The sequence below is a fragment of the Pyrgilauda ruficollis genome, unplaced genomic scaffold, assembly GCF_017590135.1.
Source record: "Pyrgilauda ruficollis isolate IOZ18807 unplaced genomic scaffold, ASM1759013v1 scaffold6, whole genome shotgun sequence".
NCBI classification, from domain to species: domain Eukaryota; kingdom Metazoa; phylum Chordata; class Aves; order Passeriformes; family Passeridae; genus Pyrgilauda; species Pyrgilauda ruficollis.
The window spans coordinates 14874809-14895039 of record NW_024527710.1 but is presented as its reverse complement, the minus strand read 5'-3'; the positions used below and the strand labels follow the sequence as shown (position 1 = coordinate 14895039).

Genomic DNA, 20231 nt, shown 5'->3' with positions numbered 1-20231 from the left:
TTTGAGAACTGCCCTGAGGTTTGGGAGTGAAAGTTTTACCTTCAAGTTTCCTCACAACAGCATTGAACAGCATTCCTCACACTGACTGGTTTTAATCCAGGAAAGGGAAATCAGCACATAATAGGTTTTGGTGCTCCTTAATAGGATGTTTGTGCATAATTTGTAGTACAGCAGTGCTGTAATTTTAATCATTTGCTCTGCCTCAACAGTATTAAAACTGGCAATTTGCAGTTCCCAAACAATTTTTGCCAGCTTTGGAGCTTTCACTACAGTGTTCTTTGCTGACTGCTGTGGACAGAGCAACTTTTGAGGAGCAAATCTGATTGGGGCAGCTCCGTGGAAATCTTTGTGCTTCTCCTCAGTCAGAGAATTTTGTTAAAGAGGTGGGAATTCATGGTAGAGAAAACTTCCTGGTAGGAATGGCCTGGGGTTTTGCCCGAGTCTCCCACGGAACAGTTTCATGGCTGTTGATTTCTATGCTTGTTTATGTGGAGAAGCTTTAAACATTCCTCTGGCTTTGCAAACTTTGATCCAGGTGGAAGCTGGTGATCTGGTTCATTTATGGGGGTTTCAGACAATTTATTTTTTTTTTCCTTCAGACAAATGTAACCATAGTGATTATCTAACATAGAATGGATTATAGGGGAAGAATAACTGCATTAGGGCTGTTTAAAATTCAGGTACTGCGTTTGAAAGATCAAAGTGAAAATGCAGCAGTTCTATTTTTAATCCAGTAGAGTTGTGGAAGTGCTCAAGACTAGCAGCACTGACAGCAGTGTGTTTAACACAAAAACTCATGCTAACATCTGTAGAAACAAAATCTATTCCCTAACTTAAAATTTTAGCTTCATCTTTGTTTCCAGACTGGCTGGTACATGGAAATGTGGATTGTGGTTTCTAATCCATGTGTTTCTCCCCACAGCCTTGATGCACCACAGCAACCACGTGGACAGCAGCCGTTGCTACCAGTGTGTCAAGTTCCTGGTTACCCTGGCTCAGAAGTGAGTAAAGGTTTCAGGGTTTAACTCATCCCTGCCTTAGGTCCCTCTGTGACTATTGTAAAACCTGCTACCCCTGGTTTTGATCAGTTTTATCCTTTGTTACTGGTGCAAGGTCTTGGCAGTACACGTGCCAGTATGAAGTGAAATCTTTACTGATTTCAGGTAACAAATGGTAATTGCTGTTTATAAAGAAAAAAGCCATTCTGCACAGCAGGAGTCTGACATTAACACCAGATAAACATAGGGAAGCTGTTCCAGAGTTTTCAAATATGAGTCCTGAATTCTCTTTGTTTAGAACTTGGCATATGTCCCAATAAAGCATAATTCTGAAATAGGTGAACCTGTGGGGTAGACTGCTTTGAGTGAATTTTACTAAAATTACTGCTCTTGCTAATTGAATTATCAGCAGGGCTGTAGAGTTTAAGTCAGTTTGCAGTGATAACACTGCACACAGAGGGCAGCAGTGCAAAGAGAGAGGAGTCTTTGTATTTTTTTTTGTGTTGTCCAGAATGCCTTGTTCCTGACTAATGAATACAATTTCAATTCCCAAGGTGCCCTACTGCAAAAGATTACTTCAAGGAGAATTCACACCACTGGAGTTGGGCTGTGCAGTGGCTACAGAAAAAGGTAATTTGGCTGTAACAGGGAAATTGCCACTCATTTACAACAATAATCATGGATGGATAATCTCCATCCTCTGCATGGCTCTCTGAGATGGCTCTAAAGACAAAATACTTCATTTTTTACAAGGACTACTTGCATGCAGCTAATCTGATGCAATGCCACAACTTCAGTAGCTCCCCACGTGTTTCAGGCATAAATGCATTTACAGTGAATAAAACCAAGTGTGAATGGTTGCAGTGATTATTCTTTGCTATGTGGGAAGCTTTCAGTGCCACTGTATTCGTGTTGGGAGGCTTCAGCTTTTTTAAAAAAGCAGTTTTCCATTGCCTGTGTGTTGATGCATGAGAATGTTTAAATGATTGGATTCCTTACAGAATCATCACAGCTTTGCACAAAGCACAGCTGTCGACTGATAGAGCTTTTCCTCCCACACGTGTAGTGTTTGTTCTTCCCTCTAAACTCAACATAGTTTGGCCAATATATCTTTCATAAATATCCAAGGGCACTCTGGAAGCTTGGAGCTCAGCAGGAGTTGGTTGCTGGTTTGCAGCTGAGGGACAGTAACCTTTGTGGCTGCATTTAAAGTGTCTGTGCCCCAGATCTCCAGCTCGCTGCCAGAGCATTCAGGAAGCTTGTTCCAGTCTTGGTTCACCCACCATCACAACTGGTTGAGGCTTTACACGAGTCAAAAATCAAATGGCAAATGTATGGCTTTCTTGGCTTTTTGTGCAGATGTCTGAACATTACTGGGCTCCTCAGAGTAACGTGTCCAATGAAACATCCACTGCAAAAACCTTCCAGCGCACTATTTCAGCACAGGTATGTGTCAGTCCTGGCAGAGCATGTTAAACTTGCTTACTTCTTTTCCTGGAAGCATCTTTGGCTTTGGCAACTTTAGTCACCATCCCTGGAAGTGTTAAAAAAATATGTGGATACAGCACTTGAGGCCATGGTTTAGTGATGAGCATGGTGGTGCTGCTGGTTTGGCAGTTGGACTTGATGATCTTAAAAGGTCTTTTCCAACCTTAATGATTCTGTGATATTTCAGTGCACTTCAGGCTGTTTTTCCTTTGGAAGCTCAGCCCCTGTGGTTGCTCCTGGAGAAAATTAACCCTTGAGTGATGTTAGTGAATGCTCACAGTTACCTGTGGTGACTTGGCTGTCTCACTAGAGCAGCTATTACTGTTTTAAAACAATAATAATAAAACAATAAAAATGTTTTAAAATGTGAAATGAAGGGATTACCATGACCCCTGACACTCTCTTGGACTGTTTGCAACTCAGGACACTCTGGCCTATGCCACAGCCCTGCTGAATGAGAAGGATCAGTCTGGAAGCAGCAATGGGTCAGAAAGCAGCCCTGCCAATGAGAACGGAGAGAGGCACCTGCAGCAGGTAAAATAAGGGCAGAGTTACCCCCTGGTGTGTGCTGTCCTGGGGCTCGGGTCAGAACCATCACTGACCACACTGTGAACAGCTGTGCATCTTACAAAAGTGACTGTGTCCTTCTCTCCCTGTCCCCTGTGTGTTTGAAAGGGCTCAGAGTCTCCTATGATGATTGGGGAGCCTAAAAGTGACCTTGATGACGTTGACCCTTAGAGGAGATCCCTGTGAACACGAGAACCAGCCCAAACATTCAATGCCTGGTCCCTGCTGGAACTGGAGTCGTGTTGCTGATGCCATTGGGAGTCTGGGGGAGCAGTGGCTTCACAGGACCAGAGGAGATGCTGGAGGAGGTTGTTTCCCTGAAAGATAAAAGCATTTTTTAGTCACGAAGGCTTCAGATCAACAAATGCTCTAGAAAACTGCATCTTCACCTGCAGTAGCTTGTGACAGTCCAAAACACCGAAACCAAGTTTGTCAAGAAGATTTTATCAAATACACAAACGCTAGTGGTTGAATTTTTATGTGAACATTAAATGAGTGAATGTAAAACTGTTGCTTTTCTGTGATGCTGCAAAAAAAAAAAATTCTTTTGGTTTTTATACAGGAAAAAAAAAAAGAAACAGACTGCCCTTATGTATGGAGGGCAAATTTTTAATCTTTCTGATAATATTGAATAGGAATATTCAAATTTCTGTAAAGATGTGTGATGGCTTACATTTCATTGTAAAATATTAGTTAAAGAATGGGTTTACATAAGGACTTCTGTATTTAATATGTCTCCCTGCTAATTTGTAAAGCTCTTGATGAGAAAGATCAGCAGAATTGCTCTGTGGAAAGAGTCATTCCTTACTGAATGATTTGGTAAAGGAGCTCTGGAATGAGTCATCTTTCCCAGTACCCTTCCAAAAACCCTTCAGACAGCTGGGAAGGGCAGTAAAAGAAAAGCTTTGTTCTCTAGGTATGCAAGCATTTATTATTCAAGGATGTTGGTGAATAAAAAGAAAAAGTTAATGAGTAGTTTAAAAGAAAAAAAGCACTTTAAAAAGGAATTCTGTTGCAGTTTTACTCATTAAATTTTTTTAACCTTTGGAGACATATTGAATAAAATGTAGTCTCAGTCATGGATCTGCAATCACTTGCTTATGCTTTGAAATTACTGAGAAAGTTGGTATTGGTTGTATATGATGAATAATTCCTTGAGTTAGCTGGGAACACTGTTGTGCAGATTTTAGAGCAATTTTAACAGAGGGAAAGAAAGAATTGGCTTTATTTGCATTTTCACTTGACCAGGCAACGTTTAAAATATCACAGCTCTTTTAATTTGCTCACAAATAACTGGAAACCAGTTGGGATGATTTGAGCAGAGTTTTGTTTTCTATGTCAAGTGCAGTTCAGTGATTTCTGGCTCTGGATTCAAGCTTCTTTTGTGCCAACTAACTTCATCTTTTGTACATTTTGTGTTTGTCACATTTTCTGTACTGCTTTTTGCCTTTATTTATGGATTCTGCCTTACTTTAAAAAAATTATATAAACAAACATGCACAGAAACGGGGGACATCTTAAGGAGTGCCTGGGTACCTCCAGAATAGACAAATTTGCCAAGTTAAAGGCACAACCAGCCAAAAAGTGCCTTTTTTTGTTTCTTTTCACACGCTGCTGCCAAAACACGGAGCAGCAGACAGCTTTTCACTGTTGTGCACTAATATTGAAAGTAACCAGTCATGTCACTGTCGGAAGGATCCATGGGATGTGATGTCAGCTGTACAGCTTTGTAACTTATTGTGGGGTAGGATGGATGGCAGGGGGGCACCGTAGTGAATCTCTCACTTTCCTTTTCCAAACAATGTCTTCACAGACACAGGGCAGAGTTAGCATTTTGTAAATGTTTCTGATGATGTGCTGGGACGTTTTAAATGTGACGCGTATTTTAAATTAATTTGGAATTAATCATTTCTTACGGGCACCCCCCTTCCTTCCTTCCTTCCCCCACCCCCAAATGCTTTGGCAACAGGCCATGAATCTTCCCAAGGAGTCAGTACACAGCGGTGATGGGAAAAGCTGGTCATGTTCCCATGGGTTGGCACCACTTGTCACTTCAGGTTCCTGTTATTTCCTATGGAAACAACACCCTTGATAGCCCAGGCCCAGGGAAGCATTGGTGGGAATTGCATCAGGATGGCTCATCACCACTGTATACTTGAAACCAATACAAACTTTTTCACGGTTCTGCTCACGCTTGTACAAAGTCAGTGGTTATAATTTGCAATAAGATGATATTTGGTCACTTATTTTTGTTTCCAGCTGCTGTCATTTGAACCTGCTGAAGATTATTTTTTGGAAAATAGAGTTCGACAAAAGGAAAAAAAAAAAAAAAACCAAACTAGTTTTTGTGTAAATTGTGATGCATTTATATGTTGTAATTTTTACTGCCAATCTTTTTGGATGAAAATGTTTTTATACAGCTTACAAAATGTTCAGTGAGGAGCAGCCACAGCCTGCCTGTGAGCGCTCAGGGAGATATTGTCCAATTAATGCATAGACATTTGGCACTGGAAAAATAGGCAGTCTTGATGAACAGTCTTGGGATTCCTGGTCAATGGAATAAAGTTATTCCTTTCACAGAAAAGTAGTGTAATCTTTAGACTGTGCACACGCTGCTACACTCTGGTCTTGTTGATCCTCTTATCCTGACCCTCCTTGGGCCAGCCCTGCAGATGCTGAGCTCCTCAGGGTGCCCTGACTGCTGTTTTGGCTCCTGTCCAGAGTCAGTGGAAGCAGCTGGGTGGCCCTGGAGCTGCCCTGCTGTACGTCCTTATTCCACAGCACGTGCTGGGGCTCTGTCACATCTGTACCTCTGTGAGCTCCTCCTGATCCCAGCAGAGTGAGTTACCCTGGCCACGCTCACAGTGGTGGATTAGAGCGGATTTTGTGTGTCAGATCCGAGATTTGTGGGCGAGCTGGGTGTGAATTCATCCTGCCTCCCCCAGGGGCAAGGGCCAGAGGGTGCACACGGAGCTGGTGTTCCATTGCTCACTTATTTGGGGACCAGGAGCTGCCATCCCCGCTCTGCCTTTGCCCCCTGCTCTAAGGACAAGGACTTTGACTTTTCCAGCCTGACCCAGCCTCTGCTCTCCCCTGGTGGTCCTGGGAGCGTGGACTGGGCATTGCAAAGTGCTGCCAGGACTGGGATCAGCGACCCTGGGATCAGCCCTGCTCTCTTGACTGTGAGAGGCTTTTCCACCTACCCACATACAAGGCAAAAAGCAAGGGCTAATCTTTTAATATTGTTTCCTTCCACCAGGCTTATGAAGGCTTGAGCTGAGCTGGGGAACTCTGTCTGGCTTATCAGGCGTGGAAAATGCTCACACCTTGTGCTGGATCCTCCCCTCTCACAGGGCAGGCAGCAGAGCTGAAATCCTGATGTGTGTTTTGAGAGGTGACAGCCCAAGGAGCCTCCTGAAAAATCACCCTCGGTGTCAGAGCTGTTCAGGAGCTCTCGGGCTGACATCCCTTTTTCTTTTCTGCCTCTTCGTGCAAAATGCAGGTTCCAGCTGAATGAAATTATGGGCTGTAATTATGTCCATGTTTTATAATTACATGTTTAGATTAGGGTTGGGCTTTTGCCAGCTTTAGTTAACAAGTTAGAATTAGTTTCAACCTTTCAAAGTGGTGTTTTGTGCTGGGTTTGTCTTCCCTTGCCAATTAAAGCCGGAGTAACGGAGCTGCAGGGGGCTTTTGGGTTGGGAAAAACACCCAACCCCGCCGAGTCTGACAGCTTAACCTGGAGCTTGTGATATCAAACTGTGGTTTTTTTCATCTATCCTCAGATAACACCACAAAAATTACATCTTGTAGCACCAGGAGGCTGCTAAACACAGAGAAAAGTGAGACCCAGCTTTGGTGGCTGCTGTTGGCATCTCTCTGAGCCAAGCTTTGTCTCCTTCCTGGGGCTCCAGCCCTTCCCAAGTGAAGGAACAGCAGCAACCCAAGTTCAAGGGCGCATTCCCAAAGCTGGCTGATGTTTGTTTCCATAACTGGAAGCTTTTCCCCTGCACCACTGTTGTTAAAACAAACTTCTGGTCTCGTGTGTGTGGGGACAACACAGTCCCAGAGCACGACTCAGCTGTGGGCAAGGGTGCCTGTGCTGTCTGTGCCAGCTGCCATCCAGGAGCACCTTGGATCCCAGGCAGGGATCAGATCCCATGTGGAGGCCTGGGGCTGCTCACTGGCAAAGCCAATTCCCTGCTGGATGGGTTCCCCTTCCCTCTTCCAGACCAGTTCCCCAGGGGGATGTCTATGAAAGCAGACAAAGGACCACAAGAGCACAGGTCTATGAATTTTATTTTAAAAAGACATTTATAAAATGCTCATTTATAAAACTCCAAGTAAATATTTAAGGTACAAATGTAAAAACGAAGGTGCTATGAAGCTTTTTTTTTTTTTTTTTTTAGGAATTACAGCCTCCTACAGTTCTGTGTCTTGGGAAGACCTGAAACTGTTAACACTAACACCAGCAGATCATTAACTTTGACTCAACAACAAAAAAAGCACTAATGAAGCAGTAGCTGACTGTAGCAATGCAGATAAAAATCTAATTAACCAAGCAGGCTGTTTAAACTAAAGCCCTTACACTTGACTCAAAAGTAAAGAAATCTCCTAGGAATACGATTAGGCAATTATAAAACTGCCCAAAAATGGCTAAACTAAGATTTTCCAAGTGCTAAGCAGCATTAGCTGACAACTAATGAGCAACTAAGCAGGAAAGGAAGGAGTGATCCTCACAACACTTTTTTTTCTTTAAAAAATGGTGCATTTTTCCTATGCTGGGTGACAACAGCACGGCTTGTTCTGTCAAGGTGTTTGTAGGAAGACCCAGAGCATGGCAGGGAAAGGATTCTGGGATGACTCCAGTGATGGGACAGGGCTCCAGCTGCACGGGGGGTGCTTGGAGAGCTCTTGAAGAGCCACCCTGGATGCTGGCCTGGATCCTGACCCCGCTGTGTGCGAGGGGGAGACGACTTCGGCCATCAGCTGCGTGTCGGAGCATGGATTGTTCTGGAAACCTGGAAAGGCACTGAGCCAGGGACGCAGCGCTCCAGCAAGGGCTCCATCCCTGCTGTGCCACAGGAGCCACCCCTCAGCTCAGCCTGTCCCTACTGCCGGCTCCGGCAGCAAATGGCCACGGCCGAGCTGCTGCCAGGAACGGCGGCTGCCACGCAGGAATTGTCCTCGGCGTAGGCTCCCGTGGAGCCAGGGCTCTGGGACAGGGAGTTACAGCCCGTCAGCGTCCAGCCATCCTCACAGGACACTGTCACCTAACGGGGAGGAGAGGTCACCACCCACGGGTCAGCAAAGGGCCAGGGGCTGCCCGTCCCCGAGGGCCCCACAGTTCAGGGTGTGTGACTCTGTCACCCGGCTGCACGGGGTGTCCCATTGCAGCTGGGGACAGCAGGCAAGGCTGGGGTCGGGACAGCCACACCCAAAAGCCATCAGGGTGGCAGAGGGACAGCAGAGACAAAGAGAACAGCACGGCAGAGGGGCATGGCCCATCCCTACCTTCTCCTCGTGTTCCAGGGCCACGTGCTCCTTCAGCCGGCACTCGAGGCTGGCACTGGGGCAGCACAAGGCGTGGGCCATCGCCTCTGTCCTGCTGGCACAGCGGCTGGGCCCCCTCCCCAGCCCCTCCACGGGCCTGCCACCAACACCCAGCACCACGGATGGGGAGTGGAAACTGCACCCTGCCCGGGGCACAGGGGATACTCGCACAGGGCAGCCATGGCAGCATCCCAGTGCACACACACTGCTGCCAAGGATGAGCCCTGCACCTTCCTCCCTCCAAGCACACAGCACATGCACCCCTTCCCTACCACCCCAGCAACCACACCCACCCTTTTACCCCCAAATCCCAGAGCTTTTCTGGAAGAAACACCCTTGTCCATCAGGCTCAGAGGTCTGTAACCCCGCGTGTTGGGTGTTACCAGTCAGGACGTGGTCTCCTGGCGAGCACTCGGCCCCCTCAGCCCCCGGGGAGCTGGCCTTGATCCGGCACTCAGCCCTGGGCCACGTGCAGCACCTGGCGATGGCATAAACCCCCTGGCCCTGGAAGGCGTTGAGGGCCACGCACTGCTTCTGCCCGTCCTCGTCCTGGGCGTGGGGCAGCACAGCGTCACCGGGGCCTCGGGGGGCTGGGGACACCCCTCCGAGGGCAGCGGGCCCTGCAGGGGCAGCAGCTCTGCCCCGCTCTGCTCACCTCCACGTGCTCTCCCAGCCGGCTGCCGCTGCGGGAGAAGCTGGAGCAGCTGAGCATCTCCTCGGTGCTGGCGCAGCGAGCCACGGCCCTGGAGAGCCGGGAGAGCCCCGAGCGCGCCGACCACACGGAGCGGCAGAGCAGCGGCTCCTCTGCAACGGGGCCGGGGCGTCAGCGGCGGGGGACAGCCTCAGTGCCACCCTCAGTGCCACCCTCAGTGACACCCACAGTGTCACCCTCAGTGTCACCCAGCACCCACCGACCAGGCTCCATCTCGCCCATCCATGCAAGCATGGATGCAGCCAGGCTCAGCCGTACCCGGCACAGCCCGGGGGACATTCCCTGCTGTGCTTTCACCCCGGCACTTTTTTTCCTGGCAAGGGCAGAGCTCTGCCGAGCACCCAGCAGGCAGCGAGGTCCTTACCTGCTGCCAGCCGGGCGGGCAGCCCTGCCACGCTGTTGGGTGTCTGGAGGCGCTGCTCCTGCGGGATCCACACCGTGTCCATGGCGTTCTTGGTGGAGAAGCGCAGGAGGCGCTGGCGGAGCTCGGCCGGGCTCAGCTGGGGCTCGGCGCTGAGCAGCACGGCCGCGATGCCTGCAAGAGCCCCGGAGGCCGCAGTGACAACCAGAGAGGACAGAGCCACCCACGCAGCGCTGCCATGGGCAGCACGGCTCCAGAGACACGGCAGAGCATCTCTGCAGCCCATCGCCCACACGCGCGGGGTGCGGGAGCGCTGTGCAGGCTGCCGCGCCCGGATGAAACAAACCAGGGGAGTCAGGGAACATGGGGGGAAAATGCCCCAGCTCAGGCATGCCTGGAGCCCTGTGCCAGCACCAGCAAGCGGAGGGCCAGCCCTCCCTGCCCCTCAAAGCGCAGCTCGCCTGCCACATGCGCGGCCGCCTGCGACGTCCCGCTCCGCGCTGTGAAACACGTGCTGCAGTCGCTGGAGGCGCCGATGATGTCGTCCCCCGGGGCAAACAGGTCCACGCAGCGGCCAAAGTTGGTGCCCAGGGTGCCGATGGAGGCAGGTCGGTCCTCGCTGTCGGTGGCACCGACCGTGATGACCTGGCAGTGACAGGGGAGCAGGGCAGGGATGGCGCGCCCAGCCCAGCCCTCGCTGACCCGGAGCCGCAGGGGATGAGGCGGCACCCGAGCCTCAGGGGTCCCCACAGCCGTACCTCCGGCTCGGACGCAGGCGAGTAGAGGCAGGCATCGTCCTTGTAGTTGCCGGCAGCCGCCACCATGACCGCTCCCGTCCGTGCCAGCCGCCGGCAGCCCGCGTTCAGCGCGGGGCTCTGCGCTCCGGCCAGGGGCAGCAGCACCACCCGCGGCGCGAAGGGCTGAGCCTCCAGCGTCCTCCCGATGAACTCCAGGGCTGCGAGCGACAAGACACCATCGCAGGAAGCTCCGGGAGGGACCCTGCTGCTCTGAGGGCAGGGGTCACTCACCCATGAGGGTGCCGCTGACGGTGCCCTTCCCCTGGCAGCTCAGCACGCGGAGGCTGCGGATGCTGGCGCCCCTGGCCACGCCGGCGTCGCGCCCGCTCAGCACCCCGGCCACGTGGGTCCCGTGGCTGTCACACTGGCTGGCCTGGCACGGGCACCGCAGTGTCATGCCCCAGCCTGTTGCATCAAAGCAGGTTTGCAATCCCACCGCGTGCCCGCCACCCCTTCCCACCTTGGTTCTCTCTTACCCGACACACACCCGTGCTACCCTAGAACACTTTCCTAGAGAGTGCCCGACTCAGCCATATCTCCAAACAGACCACCTTGAGGCTCCCAATATCCCCCAGGACCACAGCTCCTGTTGCCCATCCTGCCCAGCATTTTGGTCCGGGCCAAGTGTCTCCCTTGTCCTGGAAAGCCTCGCAAGCCTGGCCAGGATTTGGTGGACGTAGGCGGGAGCTCTGGCCAGGATGCAGCTTGCGGCACCTCCGGACTCACCTGCCTGTGGAAGTGGGTGCCATCCTCCTCGGGGATGCTCTCGAAGCCAGTCACAGTCACCCTGCCCTCGATCTCCCGGTGGGTGCTCTGCACGCTGCTGTCCAGCAGGTAAATCTCGGCCAGGTCACCTTTATCTGCCAGGGGTGCGGCGGGGGACAAAGGCAACCACCACCACGGTCAGCACAGGCCACCTGGGCTGCTCCCAAAATGCAGCACCATGGAGCAGAGGAATATTCCCACCCCTCAAGTTAAGGAGAGGGGACCTGACTCTTCCTCAAAGCCTCGCTCCCCTCGCACACCCCAGCGCTTACTGGGAGGGCTGTAGGCGCCCGAGCCGGGCTGTGGCGGTACGATCCTGCCCAGGTTCCAGGGAATGCTCTGCGCAAAGACGTAGGCATCCTCCTCAATGTACTTCACCTGCGGCAGCTTCAGCGCCTGCGGGGAGGACACAAAGCTCCCGTTTCCCCCCAAGGCAGGGGCTCCCACTCCCACCAGCGCCCACCGCAGCCGCTGTCCCCTGCCACGACCCTGTCCTCCGCTCCACGTACCGCGTCCAGCACGTCGCTGCTCATCCTCACCAGGAAGGCGGGCAGGAGGTGGAAGACGTGCAGCAGCTCTGCCGGGTGTCCCCGCCGAGCCGCCCGGGCCTGCAGCCGCCGGGCCGTGCCTCGCAGCTCGGCCTCGCTGCCCGCCCGCAGCATCACCACGTAGCGCCCGGGCAGCCGCCAGGACGCCTGCGGGGACACGAGCACCGGGCTGGGCTTCGGGACACACACACACACACAGAGGAGCGTGGCTGTCCCCCCACCCCGCGCTCCTCACCTTGGCGGCGCGATGGAAAGCAGCGGGTCGCGGAGGGGCGGCCCCGACGGCGGCTTCCCCCTCCTCGGCCGCCCCCGGGGCCAGAACCAGCTCCGCCAGCGCCAGCGCCAGCGCCAGCTCCAGCGCCCGCGGGGACATCCCGCACCGACGGGCAGCGCCGGGACCCCCGGAGCCGGGGACGGCACCGGCGGGAACCCCCTGCGAGACCGCCGAGGGGCCGGAGCGCACCCGCGGGGCCGCGGCGCAGCCGAGGGGCTGGAGCGGGGCCGGGGAGCTGGAGCGGAGCCGAGGGGCCGGAGCGCACCCGCACAGTCCCGCTGCGCACCCGCGCAGTCCCGGAGCGCAATCCCGCAGCGCACCCGCGCAGTCCCTGAACGCACCCGCGCAGTCCTGGAGCGCAATCCCGGTGCGCACCCGCGCAGTCCCGGAGCGCAATCCCGCAGCGCACCCGCGCAGACCCTGAACGCACCCGCGCAGTCCCGCAGCGCAATCCCGCAGCGCACCCGCGCAGTCCCGCAGCGCAGCGGCGGCCGCGGCTCCGCCGTCTGGCCGGGGCTCAGCGCGGCGGGGCGGGGATCACGCCGCGGCCGCCGGCCCCGTGGAGCAAGCCGGGCGGGTTAAGCATTAACGGGGCCGCGGGGAGAGGGCAAACGGGGCCGCTGCTCACCCCGAGTCCCGGCGGGTCGCTGGGGGCTCTGGCGAGCAAAGCGCAGCCGCTCAAGGACTGTTTTCAGAAAGGGCTGAAAGCTTTAATGTGCCTCCTACTGCCTCACTCCACGAATGATTTCCCGTGAAATCCTCTAATCCTGTTTGGGCATTTTTTACAGAGTCGTCACACATCGCAAATGCCCTTTTTTGCGGGATGATTGCGGCGCTTTCCCGCGGGTCTCCACGCCGCTTCCCCCCTCCGCCCTCCCGCAGCATCGGGATCCACACTGCCCCACATGTCCAGTGACCTTCAGCAAACCCCGTCCCTGCTCCCGGCTTTTCAGGGAAACAGGAATACATTTGTGGTTTTGGCTGGTTATTTATAAGCTCCTCAGAGGTTATATGTTTATATGGGTGCACATGTTTTATACAGATGTGCGTGTTTCGTGTGGATTTGTAGGGTTTGTACGAATATATATTTTACATGGTGTACATGTTATAATTATGTGTATGGTTTGTATGCACATAAATGCTTTATGTGGATGTGTGTGGTTTGCGTGCACCTATATGTTTTAAACAGATGAACGTGGTTTATAATTATGGTTTGCGTGGACATTAATGTTTTATAAGGATGTGCATGGTTTATATGGATGGGTGTGTTTTATACGGATGTGAACAGTTTGTAGGGGAAATGTTGATTTTTTTTTTTTTTTTTTTTTTTTTTTTTTTTTTTTTTAATGAGACCTCAAGTGGGAGCCTGACCTCTGGTTCAGGTAACTGCAGGGACACCAGACCCTGCTTGTCACCCCTGTGCTGCAGAGAGCTGACACTGGAAGGGGTCAGCGTTCAGGACACTGATCATGGGATCGAGCCTCACTCCTAATTTTTGGCTCAGCTTCCTCGGTGCTGTGAAGTCCCACAACGCACCACTGGGGCCTCAGGAGGCTTCTGAGACAGCTGAGCATAGGGGGACCCCATCTCAAGGGGGACAGTCTCCCTCTCCCTGCAGCCTTTCCCTGCGTTTTTGCACAGGGGACAATCTGTGTTCCAGGGAAGGATGGAAGGAGCCCGAAGAGGAGGGAGGGGGTGGCAGAGGTTCCCCCGTTCCACGTGCATTCCCACGTGCTGAGGAACCATGGAGGTCTTGGAAGCCTGGGAAGGGATCCGGCCACAGCTCTCACACTCCAGGAGTGGGTATCTGCAGAAAGGTTTTTGTGTTTTTTGGGGTTTTTTTTTTGTTTGTTTGTTTGGTTGGTTTTTTGGGGGGTTTTTATTGGTTTGGGTTTGTTTTTTTTTTTTTTTTTTAATTGAGAATTATTCAGAAATAGCCCAAAATTTGCACCTTGTGCAGAAGAGCTCTGTTTCAGTCCTGGCTCCCTGTGAGGCTTCCAGCGTGTGTGTCTGTGTAAAGGAGGGGGCTCCTGTTGAGGAGGGAGAGAGCAGAGGAGGCATCAGAGATCTCAACAAGGAGGAAGGGGAAAGGTCCCTAAATCCCGGCGGGGGGAGAAATGGGCTCCGGGACGTGCGGACACAGCGCTGGGTGCGCTAGGCCGAGCATCCCGTCGGTAAAAAGAAGCTCCCACAAATCTTGGGAGACCTCCAAGTGTGCCAGCGCCTTAACACTGCATTACCACAACTCAGAGAGGCGGGATGAACCCTGCCCTGCACCAGCCGGGAATCGAACCCGGGTCGCAAGAATGGGAATCTTGCATGATACCACTACACCACTGGTGCGCTGCTGCCGCCTCCCCCCGCGCGCCGCCAAGCGCCGGGACAGCGACAGCCCCGTCCCGCCGGGCGAGGATCCCTCCCCGTCCTTCGGCCGCCAGGTCCCCGCGGAGGGTGACACGCGGGGGCAGCGAGCTGTCCCCCCTGCGCGGGCGGAGCCACAGCCGGGGCTGCTGGCGGCGCTTAATCCATGCAGGAATGTCGCGGGTCCCGCAATGTTTAACCTGGGCCGGCGCGGGATGCTGTGCCGGGGATGCACAGCCAGCTGCGTGAAGGGTTCCGTGCGGGAGAGGGTCCAGGCTCCGTGTCAGCCCCCTGCCCTGCCTCTGCCGGGAGGAATGCTTCTGAAAAGCAGATTTATTTTGCCAAAAATGAGAGTGCCAAGGCATGAGGTAGGAATCTCTTCTGTGAGGAAATTCCGGGAGAGTGTTCAGCCTGGAGAAGAGAAGGCTCCAGAGAGACCTTAGAGCCCTTCCGCACAGAGATTACAGGAGAGCAGGGAGGGACTTTGGATGTGAGGCCCTGGCACAGTTTTCCCAGGGAAGCTGTGGATGCCCCATCCTTGGACACATTCAAGGCCAGGATGGATGAGCCTTGGAGCAACCTGGTCTGGTGGAAGGTGTCCCTGCCCATGGAGGGGGCTTAGAACAAGATGATCTTTAAGGTTCTTTCCAAACATTCCAGCCCAAACATTCTGTGGTTCTATAGGTAAAAGCTTCTGGGTCTCCACCAGATCCCCACACTCCACAGGAGCAGTGACACAGTGACATCCTGCCCTGGGCACCCTCTGAAACTCAGTGAGGCATGGCTCCATCCAAACAGCATTCCCAGAGCCACCGCACTCCCTCACCCTGGGAAGGACAGGCAGGAGCTGAGTCCATGCAATCAATCTGGTAATGCTTCCCCCTGGAGAGCAGCTCACAACCCTGTGCCAATGTTTAGCCAACACTGGAGCCTTCACTCCCCACCCTGCTGTTGCCCATAAACACCCCAATGCTCCCTGCCCTTCTGCCTGGCTGCTTTGGTGACACCAAGGTGAGCCAAGGGTGCAGGAGTGTCACAGGGGTGTGACACCTCAGGCACAGCCTTTTCTTGCACACCCTGCCCTGTACCAGCCAAGCACTCCTGGGTGTCAGGGGAGCACAGGAACATCCCTGCAGGGCTCTGTGCCCCATCCCCCTGGGCTGCTGGGCACAGCTGTCCCCCACTTTTCCACTCGGGGGGTTGCAGCTGCAGGGTTTTTAAGCTCCCTTCCAGCTGAGTTCTGTGATTCTATGGAATTTGCTGAAGTCTCCTCTGCCAGCAGACGTGTGCTCCCAAGCCTCCTGGGGCCATGCCAGGCACAGGCAGATCCAGCCCAGCTTTTCCAAAACAGAGCTAGGGACTCTCAGCATCCCCGTGCTGTTGGATGCTCTGATCCAGACCCAGCTGCCGTGGGGAGGCTCAGCCTCACAGATCCCTGCAGTCCTGAGCAGCCAAAGGTTGTGTCTCCCACCAGCTCTGCCCTCTCTCTGTGCTGGAGCCAGGCTGTGGAGAGCCCCTGTGCTGTCCCTGTCACGGTGACAAGCCAGGCTGAGATCCACCCACGTGGTTTGGGACAAACACCTTTTATTCACAGAAAGTTTGGGCACGGTGGGTGCCAGCCTGCAAAGCCACCTGCAGCTGTTGACACCGACCAGCGACAGTGTGCAAAGCCACCACCTCAAGTGCCACCACCAGGGTTTTGGCTCAGCTGTGTCCTCCCCACTGTGTCCCCAGGAGGGCTGGAAGCTGGTCCTTGTGCAGGAGGTAGGGGATAGCACGATCTGTCACCTCCATCACCCCTCTCCCAGCCCGGAGATGTGAAGGCTGCCTGCTGCAGGAGACTCAGGATCGAATTTTAATTTCAGCAGAGCTTGGGTAAGTGGGAAAAAGGCTTTGAGGACATCTCTGCCTGATAAAACCCACTGCACTGAGCAGGTTTTACCTACCTACACCTGATCCTGCTCCAAACAGCACAGCCAATCCTTTCCCTTCCCAAGCACAGCTCTTAGCCCAGATCCTGCCCAGCCCAGCTTCTCTGTGCCCACCCAAATGGCTCTGGCGAGGAGGCCTTGTCCCATGTTCTGTTGAATTCAGGAGCTGCGAGTTCCCCCTTTGGGTCTGGGGGAAATGACAGCCTCCTGAGAGGCTGGGTGTGCACCAGGGCTGCAGCACGGCACAGGGACAGGCAGGATCCTTTTGGGGACAGCCCCCTTTCCTCCAGGCTACGACCTGTGTGTCCCCTCCATGAGGTGAGTCCATGCCAAGTGACCATTTTTTCCAGAAAATCAATTTTCAGGATCAGAGAGGCCATCACCCTCCTGGAGCAGAGCATCCGGCTCCTCCTGGAGCCCGTAGTAGAGCTCATCCTCCTTCCCGGCGCCTTTCCAGGGGGCTCGGGGCTGCTCTCCCCGCTCCGGGGAGCTGCTCGGGGGGCGGCCGGAGTGGCTGGAGCAGGGCAGGGTCCGGCTCTGCGGCGTGGGGCTGCCGGGCACGGAGCCCTCCAGCGATGGCGTGTCCATCTCGTCCAGCAGGGATGCCAGCGGAGCATCCCGCGGGGCTGGCCGGGCGGCGCTGCGGGGACACGGGGACACCGAACACGGCTGGGCAGGAGCTGCGGTCCCGCCGGAACCGGCATCACCGGCATCACCAGTCCCCTCGCTGGGTGGCTGGAGGGGCCTGGGATGTCTGTCCCTATCCCAGCCCTTGGTGCCTGCTTTTTTGGGGACACCTGCCTGCCCAGGGTGTGAAGTAGTGGCTGTCCTTGCACTTCCTGAATCTGCAGCTGGGATGGGAAAGCACTGCATCCATCCCAGCTGTAGCTACATTTTGGCAGTGTCTGAGTCCTCTGCCCTGAGGCTGAACAGAGACCCCCATCACGTGCAGAGCCCTCTGGGACCTCCCAAACCAGTGCTTGGGCATCATATGTGGCATCTGGTTTGAGGGTGACGTGCTGTGCGTCTCATTTCTATCAAAGTCTGACCAGGAACTTTGGGGTTATTGTTGTGAGGGACACTGTTTATATTGATAAAATGAAATAAAAGCAAAATGCGAAAACGCAAACATCAAAATGCAAATTACAACCAGAGGCCACCTAAATTTCCTCCTGGGAAATCATTTGGTTCAGAGACTCCTCGTGGGTTGAGACACCATCCCCACCATCCAGTGGGGCCAAGGGTGTGGAGGCTCAGTGCTGTGAGAGCAGCAAAACCCCTCTGCATCCTCTCCCTCCCCCAATACTGGGGGTCTGATCCCCCCCATTTTCACTCCTCATCCCACCAGTGCCACCCCAAGCCCGCAGGCATCACCTACCAGCTGCCTGCTGCTGTTTCCAGGCGGGGTGCCAGGTCCTGGAGGGGGTCTCCAGCCCCCAGCTCCCTGTGGATCTCTGCCTTGGCCTGCAGGGCTGGCTGGGAGCAGCTGCGGGACCGGGGCTGTGCCGTGCCCGGGGGTGGGGCTGAGCTGACCGCCTGCCTCTGGATCTGCTCGTAGGATGGCAGGCTCTTCTCGTAGCTGCTGCTGGCCTCTTGGCTGGGGCAGGGGGAAATCAAGCTGCAGGCAAAGGGGTGACAGGGTGCTGAGCAGAGCTGGATGCCATGGAGCTGGGAGATGCTCAGGCTCATGCACACAGGGCTACATCACCTGAGGGAGTGGCTTTAGAGGCCACCAAGGCCGTGTCACTGCCCACACCAGCAGCAGAGCCAGGGCATGCCTGCAGGAACACCACTGGATGCTCTGCCTCCCCCAGCATCACTCAGGCTCAGCCCTGGGCAGGCTCAGGCAGCTCTCACCTCTCCCAGCCTGATCCCTGCTTGGCATTTTGTGCTGTTCCCAGTGTCAGACCCTGCCCTCAGGGCACACACATCAGTCACCTTGCTGTGGGACCCACCTGGTGTCCTTCTGTGGCAGCACCATGGGTTTGTGGTCCAGGAACCGCTTGGCCTCGAGGTCTGCAGGGACGAAAGTTATCTGGGGAAAAGAGAAGCAGAGCCCAGGGGCTGTGCTGGGCATCACAGGCACCCTCACCCTCATAGTGGGGAAAGGGCCAGAGTGTCCCTTCAGCTGGGTTTAGGGTCTTTCCCCACCATATTTGGATGTTTTCCTTGGAAATGGCACTTTTGAGTGAAATCAATAAGAGAAGAATGAGTCCAGCCCAGCCCTGCTCTCAGTGCCTTTCCCCCTGTGGGGTCACACGTGTCCCCAAGCCCAGAGGGAGTCACAAGGCCCACACAGGAGGTCACTGGTCAGGGACCATGCCCAGGGTGTCCCATCCTTGAGCCTCAAGCACGGTGGCAAAGCCACATCTCCCTCCTAGCTGGGGCTGAGCTCAGCTTTGAGGGGAGCTGGTTTCTGCTCCACCCCAGTCCCAGGGAACACAGCTGCTTCCGGAGGTCCCTGCTGGTCCTGGGTCCTGAGGTGGCTCCCCCACATTTTGGAGGGCAGCCAGGTTGTTGATGGGCCATCCAGCAGTGCCCAGATCAGTCCTACAGATGCCCTCTCCTTGGAAAAAGCCCTTTTCTGCCAGAGCCGTTTCCCAGGGCAGGGACGCGTGGCTGCGCTCCGTGCCCTCTGCCAAGGAGACTGCCGGGACCCTCCCACCTCCATGGCCACCACAGTCCCTTCTTGGGACTCCTGGGAGCCTGCCAAGTCCCGGATCCCAAGGAAGGGCTGCGTGGGAGAGAGGAACACAAGTTTCTTTCCTTGGGATTATTCCCTGCTGCCTGTTTGAAAACAAAGCCCCAGACGCAGGGGGTGAAGGAGATGGGGGCACATCCTGCAGGCATCAGCAGGGCACAAGCCTCCCAAAACAATTCCTCTTCCAGATTGCTGCAGCTGGCTTCCCCTGGGGAAACTGAGGTTGCACATCCACAGCAGCCAAAGCCCCCCAAAGCCAGCTGAGCCCTCGAGCCCCCCAGAGTTCCCAGCAGCAGGAGGGATCCTACCTTTGGGTAGCACTGGCACATGCTCCACGTGATGCCCACGGCTACGAGCAGCACACCCAGGACACAGAAGGTGATGTAGTACTGGGGCTTTTCCATGCTCATGATGAACATCCCCAGCATCACCAGGAAGAAGCCCAAGATGATGAACCCGTAGCGGAAGGTCTTCTCCTCTGCCATGGGCTCCGGGTGGGAGAGGCAGGAGGAGAGACTTTGGGAAGCCCGTCCACCTGCGGCTGCTGCCTGCTGAGCACACCTGCAGCGCAAGGCAAGGGGTGGTTTCTCTCTCCAGAGGCTGCCAGGAGCTGAGGATCAGCTGCACGTCGAGCTGGTCCTGCCCAGGGCTGAGCCAGCCAGTTTTTAATGGGTTTGTAATGAATGCAAACACTGCCCCGCCGTTCACACTCCAGTGGAGCCACCCGGCACGTGTCCGGGTAACCTTCCCTGCAGGCACGCTCAGCCAGACCCCACACCTTGGGAAGGGACAGGGGGGACAGGGAACACGGCTGCAGGGATGGGGACCCGGAGACCAGCTGGTGTTGCCGGGATTTTCCCAGCCCTGGGCACTGGAGCTGGACTCGGTCATAAATCAGAGCTGGCACAGCCCCAGAGAAGGGGGATGCCAGGGCCCAGCACGTTCTCAAGGGCTAAGGGGCTGCAACAGGAAAAGAGGGAATGCTCCAGGGTCCTTTGTGGCAGCACAAAGGACCCTGGAGGGTCTTTTGGAGCAGACCCTGCGTTGCTCTGGCTGAATGCTAAGGCTGCCTCACTGGGCTGTGAAGGAGGAACTAAAGCCAGAAAAGGATGGAGTGAGGTTGATCCACCCAGAGAGAGTAAAGACAAAATGTCCCTGTGCCCTGTGTACACTTA

At 54.7% G+C, this 20231-nt stretch overlaps 3 protein-coding genes and 1 non-coding gene across 9 annotated transcripts in view; 1 reads left to right on the top strand and 3 right to left on the bottom strand.

The window, feature by feature from the left end:
- The window catches only part of USP24 (ubiquitin specific peptidase 24), a 62441-nt gene extending 56804 nt beyond the window's left edge, over nt 1-5637 (top strand). For 5 of the 6 annotated variants that reach the window (XM_041482981.1, XM_041482982.1, XM_041482980.1 and 2 more), the window contains exons 63-67: nt 923-1001; nt 1553-1628; nt 2358-2444; nt 2910-3020; nt 3162-5637. In XM_041482981.1, the coding sequence (XP_041338915.1) occupies nt 923-1001; nt 1553-1628; nt 2358-2444; nt 2910-3020; nt 3162-3224 (416 nt within the window). In that variant the 3' untranslated portion in view covers nt 3225-5637. Of the gene's footprint in view, nt 1-922; nt 1002-1552; nt 1629-2357; nt 2445-2909; nt 3021-3161 lie in introns of those variants that run through there. The other variant, XR_005956419.1, reaches the window with a different exon arrangement.
- A 2527-nt stretch (nt 5638-8164) lies between these two features.
- On the bottom strand, nt 8165-12162 carry PCSK9 (proprotein convertase subtilisin/kexin type 9). The gene is made up of 12 exons (XM_041483339.1): nt 12025-12162; nt 11751-11936; nt 11514-11637; nt 11203-11336; nt 10708-10849; nt 10438-10634; nt 10141-10324; nt 9683-9853; nt 9262-9410; nt 8990-9155; nt 8568-8749; nt 8165-8326 (listed from the first exon to the last, which is right to left on the bottom strand). Exons 1-12 carry the CDS (start codon nt 12160-12162, stop codon nt 8165-8167), a joined length of 1935 nt encoding a protein of 644 aa, XP_041339273.1.
- Nucleotides 12163-14335: 2173 nt separating this feature from the next.
- On the bottom strand, nt 14336-14406 carry TRNAG-CCC. Its single transcript has one exon. It is a non-coding gene; the product is annotated as a tRNA-Gly (tRNA).
- Nucleotides 14407-16709: 2303 nt separating this feature from the next.
- On the bottom strand, nt 16710-19541 carry BSND (barttin CLCNK type accessory subunit beta). Its single transcript, XM_041483620.1, has 4 exons — nt 19365-19541; nt 18311-18390; nt 17734-17973; nt 16710-16995 (listed from the first exon to the last, which is right to left on the bottom strand). The coding sequence occupies exons 1-4, from the start codon at nt 19539-19541 to the stop codon at nt 16710-16712; spliced, it is 783 nt and encodes a 260-aa protein (XP_041339554.1).
- Between the last annotated feature and the right edge of the window lie 690 nt (nt 19542-20231).

Excerpts from the sequence above, each read along its gene's own strand:
- BSND (XM_041483620.1), bottom strand. The coding sequence starts at position 19,541 with ATGGCAGAGGAGAAGACCTTCCGCTACGGGTTCATCATCTTGGGCTTC. Across the intron at positions 18,391-19,364 it reads TGTGCCAGTGCTACCCAAAG|ATAACTTTCGTCCCTGCAGA; the intron begins GTAGGATCCCTC and ends TCTTTTCCCCAG. Across the intron at positions 16,996-17,733 it reads GAAACAGCAGCAGGCAGCTG|CGCCGCCCGGCCAGCCCCGC; the intron begins GTAGGTGATGCC and ends GTGTCCCCGCAG.
- PCSK9 (XM_041483339.1), bottom strand. The coding sequence starts at position 12,162 with ATGTCCCCGCGGGCGCTGGAGCTGGCGCTGGCGCTGGCGCTGGCGGAG. Across the intron at positions 11,937-12,024 it reads CTTTCCATCGCGCCGCCAAG|GCGTCCTGGCGGCTGCCCGG; the intron begins GTGAGGAGCGCG and ends GTGTCCCCGCAG. Across the intron at positions 11,337-11,513 it reads GGGCGCCTACAGCCCTCCCA|ATAAAGGTGACCTGGCCGAG; the intron begins GTAAGCGCTGGG and ends CACCCCTGGCAG.